Source organism: Canis lupus, chromosome 5 (genome assembly GCF_011100685.1).
Source record: "Canis lupus familiaris isolate Mischka breed German Shepherd chromosome 5, alternate assembly UU_Cfam_GSD_1.0, whole genome shotgun sequence".
NCBI lineage: Eukaryota > Metazoa > Chordata > Mammalia > Carnivora > Canidae > Canis > Canis lupus.
The window spans coordinates 10,192,062-10,211,962 of record NC_049226.1 but is presented as its reverse complement, the minus strand read 5'-3'; the positions used below and the strand labels follow the sequence as shown (position 1 = coordinate 10,211,962).

At 36.1% G+C, this 19,901-nt stretch overlaps 1 protein-coding gene across 1 annotated transcript; it reads right to left on the bottom strand.

Moving 5' to 3' along the window:
- Positions 1-8,035: 8,035 nt before the first annotated feature.
- LOC489328 (olfactory receptor 8D2) lies at positions 8,036-8,962 on the bottom strand. Its single transcript, XM_038535492.1, has one exon. The coding sequence runs from the start codon at positions 8,960-8,962 to the stop codon at positions 8,036-8,038; it is 927 nt and encodes a 308-aa protein (XP_038391420.1).
- Between the last annotated feature and the right edge of the window lie 10,939 nt (positions 8,963-19,901).

Below are 19,901 nucleotides of genomic sequence, written 5' to 3'. Positions count from 1 at the left end.
TGTTCTTTTCCACCAAGCTCTTCTGCTTTTCCTTAAAGGATGGACTAAATCTATTATTAACATCTCTTGCTTTCTAACTTATTACAAAGCCTTAAGAGACAGACAGACAAGGAGATTTGGACATTATGAGATGTTATAGATGGATGTTATAGATGGTTCAGATTTCAAAACTTCCAGGAAAGGACAAATCTTGATGATGTGAAAGAACAGGAGCATAGGGTTCATGTGTTGTGAAGAACATGGGGACAGCATACACCCTGAAGTAGTTTAAAACAAGCCTAATAGAAATCCAATGCAAACTTCTGGATCTCATAATTTTACCTAACACTGACTGTGGCTTAAAGGAAATACATAAAAGAAAAACATTTATTTTTGGCATTTGAAGAACCTGCTATCTAATAGAATACTGAGTGTACTCAAAATTATTTAAAGGACATTTTCCATAGCACCCTTAATGGGGCACATTGTGGCACTCTGTTCATAGCCTAAGGCAACATTTCCCAGGCAATGCTCACAATGTCTTGTGAAGAAAAAGAACAAAAGAAACCCAATAGATGTGCTTCCATTTTCAGATATTTCCATCTGCCTCTCTTGGAGGTCTACTATAAACATATGTTCATTAAAGGCTCTGAATAGTGCAGTAGAAAGAAATCTGTTCAACTATGTTAACTCAGTATTTATATTTATTTGATAATGAAATTGTTTTAAGCTCCTTTAGGAGCTTAACAAGAAAGAACTTAGATCCTGTTCAGCAAGCCAGTGAAAAAGCTTTGATATCAAAGGAGGCTTATATTAAGGGCTGACCTCACTGTAGATCACTTTCCAACATGAGGCAAGTCATTTAACATAAACCTCAGTGTTTCAATCTGTGAAGTGGGAATGATAATACCCACTTCAAAAAAATATTGTGATAACTAAAATAATGAATTGAAAGGTTCATTATCTAAAAACACTACGGTTGTCTGGTGGTGCAGTTGGTTGGGTGACCAACTCTTGGTTTTGGTTCAGGTCATGATCTCAGGGTTGTGAAATTGAGCCCCGTGTTGGGCTGCTCACTTAGTGCGGAGTCTGCTTCTCCCCCCTTCCTCTCCCCCTCCTGCTTGTGCTTTCTCTCTTTTTTAAATAAATAAATCTTTAAAATAAAATAAAAAGGCTAATTAAAATGTAATTTTTTAAAAAAGAAATATATTCACTATAGAAAGGAATACAATACGAAAAGACAGAAATATACTGCCTTGGCATGAAGAAAGGCATGTGTTTCTTCTTCATCCTAGATCTTTCACCTTGGTATGATAGTGAAAATATTTTAAGCATTTGGAGTGGTTAGGTTTTAAAACATTTGTGCCTCTAGATTTGGAAATTTTGAGAGGGATTGGAAGTGTTAAGTCATTCTGGGAGGGAGCTGGAGAATAGAAGGCTCTTTATCTCAAAAGGTGTAAAGCACTTTGGCAAGTGATTCCAAAACCAGCAGGAAACAGAGCATTAACTAAACAGGCTGAAAGAGCTCTTAATCTATCTTATACTGGCATGAGAATACTCCTTCAAGATATATGAGGGGTAGGGAGGGATGTTTAATATTCTGTCCAATAATTAATACTCTACCTGCAGTTGTATCTGCCTTTGTATCTATAACTCTAAGAGACTTGTTGTGTGGGCTGGTGTATAAGAAGACAAGGAAAATGAATAAATACATAGATAGGAAGCACTTCAGGAAAGGAAAACCGTCAGAGTCCCATGGAAAGTCCAGTGACATTCTCCACACAAGAGCTGGATGAACTTAGACTGGGAATCATTTCTGCAGTAGGTTGTGATCCAATTTATAAAGAAGAAGTGACAAGGCAACATGAATGGAAGACATAACCAAGTAGAAAGAATAGTGGGGCAAGTGCTCCTGGTAAAACCAAAACATTGCATATGGTTAGCATTGCTCCTAATCACTAACTACCCTTCTATTAGATGGAGTACAACTGCCACAAATGAAACTGGCCACTTACCTGGTTCCGAACAAAGATTGAAGTTCTTAGGCATTGTTTATTTTGCTCATAACACAGATCTGTGCTATAGCCAAGAAAGAGAATAGCCTCTTCTGTTGTCTAACATGCACATTTATATGTCAATGACTGAATTATTTGATTGGCTGAAAGTAAAAGTCGAAATTCAACTGGTATTACTAACTCTCTGGATCTTGAAGCAAATCCTACTTAGCTTCTCTAGTCCTAAAAGCAAGAGGGTAAAGTGAGATGCAAATTTTATTTGAGGTTTATTAAGCACACAGATATCAGTAGAAATACTTAACTCTCCTGCACACGCAGGTCCCTAAAGACCTACTGAGCCTAGAGATTACTGCTGTGCTCACTATTTAATAACCCTTTGCAAAAATGATATTATCTTCTCACCCTCCTCCCATTGCTATATTTCCCAAGAGTAGTAAATGTGCTTTCTTATTTTATGTTTTCAAGTTACCAATGGGAGATTCTGAAACACAGAGAAATTGCATCGATGATTCTCAAAAGTCTGCAGGCAGTTACTGGTTCTTCACTACTATTTCATCAGTCGGTTTTTTTAAAAAAGGAGAAAATAATGAAATGTAATTTTTCCCTAATGCTAAATTGATTCAACTTTTTGTCCTTTATTTTATTTATTTATTTTTTATTGTAGTACATCTATCTATCTGACACAAAATTTATCATTTTAAGTGTACGGTTCAATGGCATTAAGTACATTCACACTGTTATGTGATCATCATCCCCATCCATCTCTAGGAGTTTTTTATCACCTTCATCTGAAACTCTGTGTTCATTAAGAAATAATACCCCATCCTCCCTCTCCCAGCCTCTACCAACCACTTTTCTACTTTCCGACTCTATGGATTCGATTACTCAAAGTACTTGCATATGAGTGATATCGTACAATATTTCTCTTCTTGTGTTTGGCCTATTTCACTTAGCATAGTGTCTTCAGGATTCATCCAGGTTGTAGCAAGTGTTAGAATTCTTTTTTTTTTTAATTTATTTTTTATTGGTGTTCAATTTACTAACATACAGAATAACCCCCAGTGCCCGTCACCCATTCACTCCCACCCCCCGCCCTCCTTCCCTTCTACCACCCCTAGTTCGTTTCCCAGAGTTAGCAGTCTTTACGTTCTGTCTCCCTTTCTGATATTTCCCACACATTTCTTCTCTCTTCCCTTATATTCCCTTTCACTGTTATTTATATTCCCCAAATGAATGAGAACATATAATGTTTGTCCTTCTCCGACTGACTTACTTCACTCAGCATAATACCCTCCAGTTCCATCCACGTTGAAGCAAATGGTGGGTATTTGTCATTTCTAATAGCTGAGTAATATTCCATTGTATACATAAACCATTCTTTTAAGGCTGAAAAATTTTTCATTGTATGTACATACCATATTCTGCTTATACATTTATTCATTGATAGAACTTGGGTTGTTCCCAGTTTTTGGCTCTTCTAGATAATGTTCCTTTGAGCATGGGTGTATATAATGTTCTTTTGAGAAAAGTACTCTGTGTTACTCTGAGGAAGTCAGTGAGGCTCTCTGACACTCAGTTTCGCATCAATAAAGTAACAGGACTTAAGCAAAATATTTTTCAAATTTCTTAGTGCTATAACATTAAAATAAGGAAGACCTATTCCAAAAGCAGAAGGTCATTTTTTGTGATTCAGCTAGCCTTTTATTCAGAAGTCATGTTAAATTTTTTTAAAGTTTTTATTCAAATTCTAGGTAGTTAACACACAGTGTGATATTAGTTTCAGGAGTATAGTATAGTAATGCAACACTTCCATACAATACCCAGTGCTCATCACAACAACTGCACTCCTTAATCTCCATTACTTATTTAACCCATTCCCCCACCCAATTTCATTCCAATAATTGTTCATCATGAGGATGTAGAAAAAGCCCTGGGTTGACATTCAAGAGACTCCAACTCCAGTCGTGGCCTGTGATCTGTGTTTAATTTTCTCATCTGTAAAATAACCCTATCTGTTTCACAGGGAAGTCATAAAATGAGATATGACACAAAATTAAAATTTTGTAAATTATGAAGCACTATAAGTAGGAATTAATAAATTCTACAATGCAACTCAAAGATAGCCCAGGACATATCAATAATTAATCTTCTGCCATTTGTATATATTCTCTCTTCTCATCCATGCAGATATCTTCCTGGACAAAATTATTCTGCATGAAAGCAGTGGTGGAGATGAGTTGCTGGCTAAGTATGTCACATAGGACCTACTCCTGCTGTCTTAGAAACTACCAAAATAAAATCAAGAAGGTCAAATAAGGGGCACCTGGGTGGCTCAGTGGTTGAGCATCTATCTGCCTTTGGCTCAGGGCATGATCCTGGGGTCCTGAGATCAAGTCCGGCATCAGGCTCCCTGCAGGGAGCCTGCTTGGCCCTCTGCCTATGTCTCTGCCTTTCTGTGTCTCTCATGAATAAATAAATAAATAATCTTTTTTTTTAAAAAAAAAAAAAGGTCAAATAAAATGGAAGAGACTCTACTTTTAATCAATCCAAGGAATCAAACAATTCTGTGAGCAAAAAGAAGTAAGATCATTATGACTGGTTCCAGTACTGGTACTAATTACTAAGAACCCATCAATGCCCCTAATGAACCTTTAGGATATAGAATATGAAACAAAGATATCATTTTTATATATTGACAAATTTTGATAATAGGTTAGACTCAATAAATAACCTTTCTCTGGGCATTTAGACATGTATCCGGAAAGAATTACAGTAACATTTTGTGGTTTTATGACTAAGAGAATTTGAGCCATTTTTTCCATGCTATTGCTTCAGCCAGACCTCTAAGAATTCCAGACAGAATATATAATTTTAAACTAATCTCATAGATCCTTGTTTCCTGAAGAGCCTGTGGTAGGCTGAAAAATGACTCCCACGGATATTTACCTCCTAATCCCTGAATACTGGGAATGTTACCTTATATGTCAAAAAGGACTCTGCAGATGTGACTTAATTAAGGATCTGGAGATGGGGAAGTATCCTGGATTATCCAGGTAGGCCCTAAATGCAATCAAAGTTGTGCTTATGAAGTAAAAGCAGAGGGAGATTTTTCACAGCAGAAGAGGAGGCAATATGACCACAGAGGTAGAGATTAACGTGATGCAACCACCATCTAAGGCAAATGGTGGCACCGGAAGATGGAAGGGGCAAAGAACAGATTCCCTCTAGAGTTTCCAGAAGGAACTAGGCTCTGCCAACACCTGATTTTGGTCCAGTAACACTAATTCGGATGTCTGATCTCCAGAACTAGGAGAGAATATATTTCTGTTGTAATGTGTTACAGTAAGGTCATGAAATTCATACAGGGCCCAACACATTCCCACGCATTTCATATTCCTAGGTATAAGCTGTGTATGGACCAAAAAATTAGCAAACTGAGACTGGAGGCAGTATAGGATCTCATCCCACATACAAATGGTGGGGGTATGGAAATGTGAAATGTGAGAAAAAGTCACTTAATTTGAGAAAAAGTGTGCCTCTGTGTAACTTTCTCCCACTTAACCTAGTTATGCCCTATGGCAAAAACAAGTTCCACAGCTAAAAACCTCAGCCCTTCTATCTGTAAGCTAACTATACCCCCATGTATGTTTTTAAATCTCTATCCTCTTATTGTGATTTTTTTTTAGAAAGCATTCCAGGATATTGCATTTTTGTCTCCTTGTTTATCGTCTTTCTATGAAATGAAATCTAAATCTAATGAAGGAAAGGACTTTGTGTTTTCTGTTCATTCTTTTATCACCTGTAAGACAATATTGTCAGACATGTACTGGGCTTAGAAATATTTGTTAAATGAATGACGGAGAGAATGAATACATTAATGAATGTAAGATTTCAAGTCTTTCATCATGGCCATCCTCCTGAGAATACACAAGGGGTCAGTGGCCCTTGAAAACTGGTAGCCACTGAATAAATTGCATTTAAACGCAAGTTATCTGATCACTTTAGTACAAATAATGACTAGGATTTTTCTCATTCTAAAGACCAAAGTGCACCTAATATAAACAAGATAACATTAACTTTTTTTACTTATATTGATTTTATTGGCATCAAAACCCCTTAATTTTCTGCAATTAACCACTTTCTCCCTTACTTTCTTCATTTGTGTTGAAAAAACTATGGAATCTTATATTACCCATGTGCATTTTAATCTTCTTAAATATATCCATCACTCCAGTTTCCAGAGGTCTTTGTGAATCATGACTTTGTCATCCATTAAATTAACTGTTCTCACAGCTTCACAGATCTGCAAGACTGATTAAAAATTTATTTGATATTCTCAGGGTACTGAGTGGCTCAGTCAGTTAAATGTTTGACTTCTGCTCAGGTCATGATCTCAGAGTCCTGAGATCAAGCCCCACATCAAGCCCAGTGTCAGGCTCTGGCACTCAGTCGAGGGTCTGCTTGTCCCTCTCCCTTTCCTTCTGCTCCTCCTGCTGCTCGTGTTCTCTCTCTCAAATAAATATATAAAATATTTTTAAAACCTTCTTTGATGTTCTCATTTAAGTCATTGACAAAAACCCCAAATGCTAAATCTTATGCTTGATTCTCAGCTGCTTTATGCACATACCTCCCAAGGGAGAGTTCTATTTTCCAGAGTAGAGTGATCTGGAGGTTTCTAATGCCTGGAAGGCTGTCCCAATGCAAGAAATCACCAGGGAGACTGTGTTTCTGTTCTCTGAGAAGGTTGAGTCCCTGAACCAAACGGAAATGTTGGACATAGCCAAAATCACAGGATCAAAATCTAGGACTCATAGAGAGGGTAGGAAAAAGCTATAGAATTTAGGGAGAAATAAATACCATTGTCATTATAATTATTATCCTAATACAGTGCTAAAAATTAGTTCAGCTCTCCAAATTAGAGCCATACTCTCCTAGACTGTGTGCCAGATAGTCATAGTCTAAGAAATGGCCTTCAAGAGAGGCAATGTGGGACTTCAAGATAGTTACTATTGATCTGTACTGAATGTATATATGTTGTTAAGACTAAGATAATGACATCTCTTCCCCTAATCTTCACCCTAAACTAGTCTCCCCTTTCTTTCTCTCCCTCCTCACCACCCCACCATCCTCTACACACACCACAATCCAGCTACAAGTTGTTCTTCACCCTGAGTACTACAGCCCTCACAGCTCTGTCTTGATATTTTCAACATCTCACTATAAAGCCCTATGGGCTGAAAACAATCCCTTCTCTGAGTAAATTTAAATACAACCTTCTCTCTTTTTAGAATATTTTATTTCAATTAAATTTAATTAACATATACTGTATTATTAGTTTCCGAGGTAGAATTTAGTGATTCATCAGTTGCATACAACACTCAGTGCTCATTCCTTCAAGTGCCCTCCCTATGCCCATCAGCCAGTTCCCCCCATCCCTCCGTTCCTCTCCCCTCCAGCAACCCTCAGTTTGTTTCCTCTAGTTAAGAGTCTCTCATAAGGATTGTGTCCCTCTCTGTTTTCATCTTATTTTATTTTCTTTCCTTTCCCCTATGTTCATCTGGAAGAAAAAAAGAAAGAAAGAGAGAAAGAGAGAGAGAAAGAAAGAAAGGAAGAGGGAAAGAAAGAAAGACACTTCTCCTCCTGCTCTCCAGTAATTTTTAATCAATTAACATCACACTTCTTCAAATACAACCCTTAACTCACTCTATTGTTATTATGAACTTTCAAAATTAATATTGAAAATAGTATTAATAATTACTACCTTCAAGATACTCTCTTTTATTTTGATTTGTTCTCCCTCTTCTGTCAAATTTTGTTCCTCTAATACACACAAAATCTCCAAGGATTAAATTGACTACAAAAAATTGTATTGTTTAATCATCTCTAAAAATGCTTCAATTATTCTCAAGTATAAAATGTTTGTTTTGTAAATAATGGTAAATTTTACCACTGGAAGAGAGAAATTAGATGGAGCCCATGACCACTTTTCATCTGGTTCATTTTTCTCTTGCTCCCTCTGAGAATGCCCTTTGTCAGCATGACTACCTTCCCCCAACCACCTTTCTCAGTGCATTCTTCACATCTTTATTCCTCAGGCTGTAGATCATGGGATTCAGCATGGGGATCACAGTGGTGTAGAACACTGAGGACACCTTCTCCTCTTCCATAGTATTGCTAGAAGGGGGCTTGAAATACATGAATGTGATAGACCCAAAAAAGATCCCCACAGCCATGATATGGGAGCTACAAGTGCCAAAGGCTTTGGACCGTCCCTCAGCAGAGCGAATACGGAGGATGCTGGAAAGAATGAAAGCATAAGAGATGAATACAGCCAGTGTAGGTGCTAAGGTATTAACTCCTCCAATAATAAACAACAATGTCTCATTGATGTGGGTGCTGGAACAAGAGAGAGTCAATAAGGGGAGAATATCACAAAAATAATGACTGACAACATGAGACCCACAGAAGGACAACACTGACATGTGGGTAGTATGGACAGTAGCCCCAAACAAACCCAGTGAATATACCACAGCCATAATTATGGAGCAGACCCTATGGGACATGATAACATTGTAAAGCAGTGGGCTACAGATGGCTACATAACGGTCATACGCCATGGCGGTCAGAAGGTAGCCTTCTGCAATTACAAAAATAAGGAAGAAGTAAAGCTGAGTCATGCACGCCAGAAAGGAGATAATGTTCTTCTCTGACACAAAGTTCACCAGCATTTTTGGCGTAATGACAGAGGAGTAACAGAGATCAATGAATGACAAATGACCAAGAAAATAATACATTGGAGAGTGAAGTTGAGAACTGATAGCAATTAAGAGGATCATGCCCAGGTTCCCCACCACTGTGACCACATACACTCCAAGGAATAGTAGGAAAAGTGGAAATTGAAGCTCTGGGCATTTTGTTAACCCCTCAAGGATAAATTCAGTCACAAAGGAATGATTGGAAGTAGCCATTTCTTAGAAGATATTATCTGTAGAAAGAAATAAGAGAAAATAGGTGCATTAGAGGGTTTTTTTTTCTGATTCCCAAATCCAAATGATATACTATGTCTTGAATGGTTCCATCCCTCATCTGCCTCAAGACTTGATCCTTTCTAAGGATTTAAAAGGTCAAGGACAAAGACCATAAGTGTAACCCAGAGTCTTGTTTCCACCCACCATTCTCAAATGCTCCTAAGTCAGAAACTTTTCATTTTGCACCCAGGCTTAAGTCCCTAACAGCCTCAATTTCAAAGAAAGCACAAACTTTCAAAACCTAATTACTTTTTCATTAATATCATTAAAAGAAGATTGTTCATCCTCTTTCTCTGAGCATATATTAACAGAAACTCCAGTCTTGGTTGCAACATGGCTTTGAGGCAAGCTCTGATGATGAAAAAGTAGTCTGTTTCAATTTTTCAACCCATCTATATGTATCAACATGATGAGTATTCTCTAAAACTGAGAACTTAGAAATGTAAAAAGCTGTTATAGCGATGATGTAGACAAAAGGCAAAATTGTAGAAATAGCTCTAATCAGTTCAGAACCTGGTTCTCCCACTCTGTGCAATGGATGGAAAACTTCAATTAGCCAGTAAATTCCTTTCAATGTAGATGAAGTTGACAGAAACATGGGGCCAAAGGCTATTCTTTTTTTTTTTTTAAGATTTTATTTATTTATTCATGAGAGACACAAAGAGAGAGGCTGAGATATAGGCAGAGGGAGAAGCAGATTCCCTGAGGGGAACCAGATGTGGGACTCGGGATCATGACCTGAGCCAAAAGCAGATGCTCAACCGCTAAACCATTCAGGTGGCCCCCAAAGGCTATTGTTAGACTATATTTTAAACCTTTCATGTTCAAGAAACAGCAAAGAAAATTGGCTTTCACATGTAGTTCCTAAATGATCAATGAAATGCTGCCTCCCTCCCTCCTCTTTCCTGTTGTCCATAATTAAAAGCCAAACTCTCACTGGCCTTTCTCTAAAAACTACAGCTCAGAACTGGAAGATCTCTCATTCCTGGACTTAGTTTTCCCTAAAGTGAAAGCAGAGGATCCAGGGAAAAGGATTTCCTGCTTTCATGTGATATGTTCTTATTATCTGAGGAATCAAGTTTGATCATTTTTCACTGAGGCATGTTGAATGGTACAAAATGTTTCCTTAATTCATGATACTCAAGAGAGATTATATGCAGTATCTAGACCTTGATATGACTTTAAATTCCAATTTCTAAAATGAGAAAAAATATCAATAGAACAGGGCTGCTGGGTGGCTCAGTTAATTAAGCCTCTGACTTCAGCTCAGGTCATGGTTTCAGGGTCCTGGGATCGGGCCCTGCATCGGGCTGGCTCTCAGCTGGGAGTCTGCTTTTCCCTCTCCTTCTGTCCCTCTCCCTGTTCATACTCTCTCTCTTTTTTTCAAATAAATAATTAAAATCTTAAAAAAATATATATCAATAGAGAAAAACTCCAGAGTGATATATAGTTTGCTTTTTATTTTGCGTGAAAAATATGCAACATGTGATCATCTTCCATCACAAACAAAAATCACAAACAAAAATTTATGAAACTTTGCTGCAGTCTATTTTTCTATGACTTCCACAACATAAGAAGGGTGTTCAATATGTGTGGATTTAAAGGCTTAATTCTTTAGGGTGTTATTAGCTCTAAGAACATATGAGAAGAGAGCTATGTTTCTGAATTCAGGAAATTAGATAATAACCTAACAGAAACCGAGTGGGAGTTGTCAGGATACATCTCTATGCAGCCCAATTAGCAATTAGCAATGGTGATAAGATGTGACCATCACCAGATAAATGCTCTGAACTTCTCCAAGGATCCATGAGAATAAGACCAATGTCTTAGGTTGTCATTACTCATATAGAAGACAATACTCCATGGAAGTGAGCCAGGAGAAAGGTGGGGGATTTGGGGTTGAGATTCACTTAGTAGATACCATAGTTTTTTAATAGTTTCACACATAAACTACTAAAATTCCTTCTATAAACCCAAATAATGTGGAAATTATGACCATCAGGGTGGGTTTTCCAGAGGTCAGAACCAGGACAGACCTATCTCTCTCTGACTGTAGAGGTATTCCTGCTGATTTGGAGACTAAAATTGCTGATGTGTCAGCGCAAACAAAGCCCTTTAGGTTAGGTTTTGAGGAAGCTCAATAGATGGAGGAAAGCAACAAATGTGAAGTAATATTTCACCTTTCTGGAGATATTTATGTAGTGACTTAAATTTTTCAATATTGCCAAAAAACTACATGCAAGCAAAAACACCTTGCAGACATCAATATAAATGTCATAATAGCCATTTATTACAGTTTGCTTGTTCTCAGCTGACATTGGTCCTCTCAGTGCCCTATTATTTTTAAGAAATAATTTTTTAAAGATTTTATTTATTTATTATTTATTTATTTATTTATTCATGAAAGACTCACAGAGAAAGAGAGAGAGAGAGAGGGAGAGAGAGAGAGAGAGAGAGGCAGAGACACAGGTAGAAGGAGAAGCAGGCTCCATGCAGGGACTCCAGGATCACACCCCGGGCTGAAGGTGGCTCCAAACCGTTGAGCCACCCAGGCTGCCCAAGAAATAATTTTAACAAACATGGATGAGATCAGAATGAAGGCAGCAAGTTTAAAAGAAGGGAGACATGAGAAAACTGTTTTTAAAAAGCTGAGGATAGCAAGAACAGTTTAAGAGTAAGAAAAGAGGCCTCCAGAAAACCATCTTAAAAAAAAAAGTAAAAAATATTCCTCACACTGCATAGTTACCTAGGAATCAGGAAAATGTGAACACATAAAAACGTAGATACATGGGGTGCCTGCGTGGCTTAGTACTTTAAGCTTCTGACTCTTGGTTTTGGCTCAGGTCATGGTCTCAGGCTCATGAGATGGACCCCTGGCATAAGGCTCCACACTCAGCATGGTGTCTACTTGTTTCTCTCCTTCTGCTCTTCCCCTTGTTACCTTTTTCTTTCTCTCTCTCTCTCATAAATAAATAATCTTAAAAAAAAAAAACACAGGCACATACACAAAATAGTTCTTGTGCATAAAAATGATTGCTCTGAATCACCAAAAGAACATTTATTTATTTTCAGTTTCATCAACTGAAAAAGGCAAGGGAGCATGAAATGAAATATTTAAATTTCCTATCAAAGTAATTCAGTAAATGAAGCACTTTAAAGTTTGGCAAGGATAATAAGGTATTTACATATGTGAGATATCACTGAAAATGAGAGGTTATTACACCAAATGAAGGAAAAGAAAGACACTATTTTGTTTACCTCCCAATTTTTCTCCCCTGTGGTTAGTGGCCTACAATGCTATTGTTATTGAGGTTTTAGAGTGTGGGGGTAGTGTAGTGGGGACAGAAAAGTGTCAGCTCCCATCCTTGAGAAGCATAAATGAATATCTAAGGAAAGTACCTAGTGTTTTAAGGATATAAGAATATTACTCAACAGATCCTTTATCAAATTACCAATAAAACATCCAGGATTAAAATATAAATATATATTAAGTATATATAATATATAATGTATAATAATTATAAATACAAATGTGTGCCTAAATTAAATTTTAAAATAAAATTTTATTTCTTTTATTTAACAGAGATATGTAAATCTCAGACAGTTCTTCCTGCATACTCTTACTTTTTAGATATAGTTATCTATATAAATCTGAGATGACATCTACTGAAATATTTGTTGTAGGATCCAGAATAAAATGTTATAGTTATTGGAGAAATCCCACTGTTAGGTTCCTCTCTACAATGTAACTTTATTCAAGAAACAATAGGGAATCCCTGGGTAGCTCAGCGGTTTAGCGCCGCCTTCAGCCCAGGGGGCGTGATCCTGGAGACCTGGGATCGAGTCCCACATCAGGCTCCCTGCATGGAGCCTGCTTCTCCCTCTGCCTGTGTCTCTGCCTCTCTCTCTTTCTCTCTGTGTGTCTTTCATGAATAAATAAATAAAATCTTTAAAAAAAAAAGAAACAATAATGAAATTTACTAGATACCAAATATTATTTACTACAGTCTCAAATATTATTGGGAATGTAGCAGTCTTTTGAGCTCCAATGAAGTAGATATTTTTGTTAAGAAAATAGAATTCATAAGGTTCAATCTTCTGGATTTAGAGAATAAAGTTTAATTTTTCATAGAATTCAAACACTGAGGAAAGGACATATTCCTGTGTTTATTAATTTATCCAAAGTAAATGTTACAGAACATCTGTATGACTTTCATCAGAATAAAATCTTTGTTAATTTCAAATCATTTACCCTATGATCCTATGGTGACATAAGTAGAAAGGCATCTTATTTGGAGGTAGAATGGGCTAAAAGAACTCAGTTTAGAGTCTGTGTGACTAGATTTATCCTCTCTGAATCTTTGTTCTCTCTCCTACAAAAATAGTAGTTGCGAAAAAAAAGGTAGTTATGAAGATAAAAAGATCTGTACTGAGCTTTGAAAAACCTTAAGCCACTATGTAATTATCAGTTACTATTGTTTTTATTTTTTTATTATTTCTTACATTTATAAAGTACTTTCCAAGTTTACTTTGTATCATTCCAAAGATCCCCAAAGCAGTAGGCACCCTTACCCAGGGAGCATAAATGGGAGCTTGGGGGAATGTATTCAATGAGAAAAACAGTGTTTGTTCTTGGGTCTCATGGAGAAGAGCACTCTCTACTAGAAAAGCAAAAAAACTTTAAAAGTCATAATTCAAGAAGCAAAGGGGTCTGGAGAGTCCCAGGGTTCCTACAGCAAACTTGGAAGAATTGTCTAGAGCTGGGTGCTTATTAGTGGCTATGAATAACAGGATATTATGATTTAGATTTAAGAAGGAGCTGTATTGGCAATTATGCCAACTCTGTTTTCGCTCTCTTTAGGAAGAGCTATGGCATTAAATTGCCCAGACCAGCAGTGGGAGCAACATGAGGATGAGGTCATTAAATGCTGTCAATATAAGTGAATACATAGACCTTTCCACATCTAAATATCTTTACCAATTTCTTAAACTCTAACAACCAGGGGCTAACAGCCCAACAGCTTAAGTTTGACAAGTGAGTACTACATTTGCAGATTATGCTTTTGATTGGACACCATTTAACTAGCAAAATCCATCTGCATAAGAAAGATCTTGCAGTTAAGCCAACACAACAGATTTCAGGACAAAAAGGCATTCAAATATTGGGCTCTGTGGAAATTGTTTGGCTCACTGATAGGAAACATCGAAACCCAATGCAGATAACGGGAAATCAAATTAAGAAAATTAAGTCATCCAGTGTACATGTAATGTAAATAAATAAGTACATCTAAAATTCAAGATTACCTACTCCAGGCAAACTTTTCAAAGCAAACTACCCATCTTGCAATGTAATTTTTTTTGCAGTTGTTTAAAAAAGCAAATGAATAGGGGTGCCTGGGTAACTCGGTTAAGTGTCTGCATTCTGCTCAGGCCAGGATCTTGGGGTTCTGGGATTGAGCCCTGAGGCTGGCTCCCTGCTCAGCGGGGCAGTCTGTTTCTCCCTCTCCCTTTGCCCTCCTCCCCGCCACCTGCTCTTGCTCTCTCTCAAATAAATACATAAAATCTTTTTTTTAAAAAAGTAAATGAATGCACCCTCAAAAAAAAATGAATACAACAACATAGCGATTAGAACTTTAATACCATTCTAGAGCCAGTCTACCTCAGATCAAATCTTGGCCTTGTCATTTGGAGTTGTTGGACTTTGAGCAATTTATATAACCTATGTTTCCATGTCCTCATCTGTAAAACCCATCTTACAGAAATGTTTTCTCAGTTAATGGAGATTATTAAAAAAAAAAAAACAACTAGTACATATTTAGTGCCATATAACTGATAATGTTAATCTACTATTTGGAAGAAGAATGATTAGAGGATTTAAACAGAGCCAATCCAAATCTGTAGAGCCTTTTTCTCTAATCTACCAAGAAGATGATATCCACTTACCTTGAAACATTCAAAAACTGGACCCTAATACTATCTGCAAATGTGGAAGTGGAGCTTAAAAACATACAACTAATTCCCAAAGGTTGACAAATCTCTCAAGATTTGGCTCTGTGTACATTACACAATTAATGAACATGAAACAAAACAAATTAGAGGTCTGTACAATCTCAAAAATATCTCATTATGCAAGGGATTGGTCCCTGTTAGTAAAAATCAATAGTAAAAATATACTCTACAAGAGCTTAGAACTTACAAAGGTTTTTGCCAAATATTATTCTTCTTAGCAAATATTTTTGCCTGAACTCTTGATGTTCTCAGATAGCCCCCAAAGAATTTGTTGTCTGGGAAAGCCCCTGAATTTTTTTTTCTATTAAATAGTCCATCTGTTTGCTGTCATAAAATCAATAAGGGAACATAGGGCCTTAAATACAGCTGGTTCTGGAACAGATCTAATTAAAATACCCTTTTGATGACTTCAGTATTTTAATTAGCTTATGCCACCTGTTCAAAACCCAACTTCATACTTTGTGACAAAAATGCCAGAGAGCTTGAATAATTCTGTAAAATGCGAGTAAATTTCTAACCCTTCCAAACATGTGAGGTCTCCCTTTAATATTCCTTTCTCATACTATTCTCTTATGGTTGAGATATGAATGGTATTGTAACAGTTTGAGAGAGCTAGCCCTCTATTTTTGCTCCACAAAGATGTTCACATAAGTTAGAGATAATCTATTTTTGTATTTATGTGAGAACTTAAATGTAAAACTAGTTAAGCATTTTTGGAGAGAGAGATTTCAAACTACTAATCTGATTTCTTTACTGCTTAGGTGCTTGCTTCGGCAGCACATATATAAAATTGATTTCTTTACTGCTTATAGGTTTATTCAGACCTCTTTAAATGAGTTTCTGATAAGTTATGTTTTTACACAAAATTACCCACTGCATCTGTTTTCAAATTTTTATGTAAAATTCATGGTGTCCTCAATATGTTTTTACTGTATCTGACATTTTAAGTTATTTCTCCATTTTTGATGCTTAATATTTATTTGCATCTTCTTATTATCAAGAGCTATTGATTTTTGGACCTTGCTAGAAATTTTTTTATTTTATTTGTTGTTTAAATAGTCAGCTTTTGTTTTTGCTGTTCCTCTTCACTCTCATTTCTTACTATATTGCTCTGCTTTCTAATACATATTATTAACGTATTATATTACTATATTGGTAATATTATCTTATTATTATAGTGTTTTTCTTTGGATTTATGTTAATTTATACATTGTAACCTAAGCACCTTGATTTCAAAATGGCTTCTTAAACAAGGTTAATTTAAGGCTTTAATGTCTGTATACTCTAGAATTTACCTCACATGTCTTGGTATATGTGTTTTAATTATCATTCAGTTCCAAATAATTTTTATTTTTTAATCTTTTGCTCTATGAAATATTCGGAAATGTTTCATAAAATTCCAAAGACAGGAGGGGTGAGTATATTTTTCTCTTTTATTTCTATCTGCACTAAACTTTAATCAGAGTATTTTCTTACTTGAGACTCAATCTGAGGACCAGTCCTTAAGCGAATTTTGAAGCATATTCTGCATTTGCTTAAAAAGATAATACATGTTTTATTGACAAATGCAAGGTCCTATGCATAATATCTACAGGTCCAGGTTGTTACTTTTCTTGCTGAAATTGGCTATTTCCTTTTTAGATTCTGCTTGATGCATCAATACTTGAGAGAAGTGCATTAAAATCTGACACTATGAGGGGATCCCTGAGTGGGTTGGTGGTTTGGCGCCTGTCTTTGGTCCGGGGCGCGGTCCTGGGGTCCCGGGATCGAGTTCCGCGTTCCCGCGTCGGGCTCCTGGCGTGGAGCCTGCTTCTCCCTCCTCCTATGTCTCTGCCTCTCTCTCTTTCCATGTCTATCAAGAATAAATCTTAAAAAAAAATTTTTTTAATCTCACTCTATGATTCTGGATTTGTTGATTTCTTTTTGAAAGTGTGTTATATTTTGTATGATATATTTTGAAGCTTTGTTGGTAAGTTTATACAAGTTTAAAACTGTTATATCCTGGTATTTGTGTCATTATGTAATGGCTTTTTAAAATCTCTAACAATCATACTTAAAGTTTACTTTGCTTTGTATTAACTTAGTTAAGCTGGGTGTTAGATGTTTGCCTTGTGTGTTTCATGTCTAGTCTTTTATTTTCATTTTTCTTTGTCTTTTAATTTTATAGTTGTCCCTTCTAAATAGTACATGGCTGGATTGGGGTAAGGGTTGGGAGTTGTGTAAGTTTCCCCCCCTCTAGTCTGAAAGTCTTACTGTGGAAGGTGTGTACTGATTATTTGAGACTTTGTTAATTTAAGTTCACATGGTAAAATCTGAGGACAATCTCTAAATAAGTAGAGATAAAATCCATAATTTGCAATGAAGAGAGGAGAAGAATAAAGAAAACATGATTAATGCAATAAAAGGAAGGAAAGGAAAAAAGGCAGCAGAACAAAAGCATAGTAAAATAGAAAGCAAATAAATAAATAAAATAGAAAGCAAAAAGTAATAGTAAAAATCAATTTAAATATGTAAGGGTCAATAATAAATGCAAATTAAATAAGCCTGTTATTTAAAACAGTAATAAATTCCAATTAGGGGGCATCTGGGTGGCTCAGTGGGTTAAGCATCTGCCTTCAGCTCAGGTCTTGATCTCAGGGATCCTAAGATTAGGCCCTGGGTGGAGATCCCTGCTCAGTTGGAAGTCTACTTGTCCCTCTCCCCTTGCTCATACACTCTCTCTTTCACTCCTTCTCTCCCAAATAAATGAATAAAATCTTTTTAAAAATTTATTCATTTATTTCAGAGAGAGAGAGGGAGAGAGAGAGACAGAGAGAGGGAGAGCGAGGGCACAGTGGAGGAGGGGCAGAGGGAGTGGAAGAGGGAGAAGCAGACTCACTGCTGAGTAGGGAGCTCCATATGAGGCTTGATCCCAGGACTCTGAGATCATGACCTGAGCCAACAGCAGATGCTTAATTGACTGAGACACCCAGGTGCCCCATAAATAAAATCTTTAAAAATAATAATAAACATTAGAAAAGAGAACAATAGAGTTAGAGATGAGAGCAAAGAAGAACAGCAAAATCAAAAGCTGGCTATTAAAAAAAGAAGTTCCAACTAGTTTTAATTCAAATTTCATCTGTTATTTTTATTTTTATTATTTTAAACGTTTTATTTATTTAAGTAATCTCTACACCAAACATGGGGCTCAAACTCACAACCCTGAGATCAAGAGTCCCATGTTCTCTGACTGAGCCAGCCAAGTGCCCCTATGTGTTATTTTTAAATAATATCTTGCTCTCTTTAGTGTTTCATTTTCTTCTTTCATGATTTTAATCATTTTTAAGAGATTTTATTTATTTACTCATGAGAGATACATAGAGAGAGGCAGGGACATAAGCAGAGGGAAATGCAGGCTCCTCGCAGGGAGCGCCATGTGGGACTCGATCCCAGGACCCTGGGATCATGCCCTAGCCAAAAGGCAGATGCTCAACCACTGAGCCACCCAGGTATCCCTGATTTTAATCATTTTAAACCAAATGTTTTTGTATTCTCTAGTAAAAGCTCAAGAATATAATACATAACATCACTCTTTTTCACTGAGCTCTAAACTGGTAAGAAATAAAATGTATTGGAGACAAAATGAATATTTTAAAACACAAGTTTGGTGTTGAAGGCAGTAACATGTCTTAAAATTAATGAATTTGTAGCAATTTCTACTATGTGATTAGTTACTGATCTGATCACCAGGTTAACTATGCCCAATAGAAGAGGGACTAATGAGCAATTTTAATTTTTTTCCCCTGGTATCCAAGGGTTATTGCCTGGAATGAAGGAACAAAAGAACTACAAGGAATGGGATGACATGAAGCAAATGTACAAAGGTAAGAGATATTGGAAATATTAGTGGGGGAGGGGAGTTTTAGAATACTAGAAGGAGGTAGTATGCCAAGAGAAAATGCTAGTGTTTGGATAGGCCAAATTATTAAAGGCAGTATTCCTAATGGCATTTACTTCCAATATGCATACACATTGGCTGCCATTTTTAATTTTTGCTATATCATCTTCTGCCAACTTATAAATTTCTACATGGTATATATTAGTTGACTTGCTTTTGGACAAATATAAGAATTACATTTAATATAAAATATCAATATCCTGGATGATGAATTTAGAAGTGTTGGGACTTTTATGATAGTTTTCAAAATAATTTTCTTTTACACTGTGAAATAAGCATATGTTTTAAAGCAAACAGCTACCTTTACCCTAGAGATATATCACCTGCAAACTGCTACCAGTGTTAATAAAACATCTCTTGCAGTTCTAACACTCTTTTAATTTCTTTCTGCTTTTTTTTATCCTCAATAAAGTTTCTTGCTTTCTGTTCCTCTGCACAATTTCTCTTGGGAATGAGAAAAGCAATACACTGACCATGTGTTAATATTTGAAAATCAGCTTCTTATTTCAAATCGACCTCTAATACAAATACCATTTACCTAGTACGTTGCAAAGTAACTGGAGTTTTCTCAGAAATTAGCAAATACTTGCATATATTGTATTTGTGCCTTAAGATATGTAACTGAAGCAATTTTAAAATTATTTCTAATAAATCCATGCTCTCAATCCATAAAAATAAAAAATAATTATGATTTATCTTGATTTCATGAAAATTTAAAACTCACTTTTAAAATTAAAAATTTTTAATTAAAAAGAACTAAGATTAGAAGCAAGGATAGACATTTTAGGAACTTTATAAGCACTTTATTTATTTGTCATATTTTTTATTAGGCAATTTGTGTATCTTCACCAAACTGCATTTTGCAGAGAAAACATCAACCTTTATGTTTCAGAAGTGAGAAATATTATGACTTTATTAATAGTACAGTATTAA

Excerpts from the sequence above, each read along its gene's own strand:
- LOC489328 (XM_038535492.1), bottom strand. The coding sequence starts at position 8,962 with ATGGCTACTTCCAATCATTCCTTTGTGACTGAATTTATCCTTGAGGGG.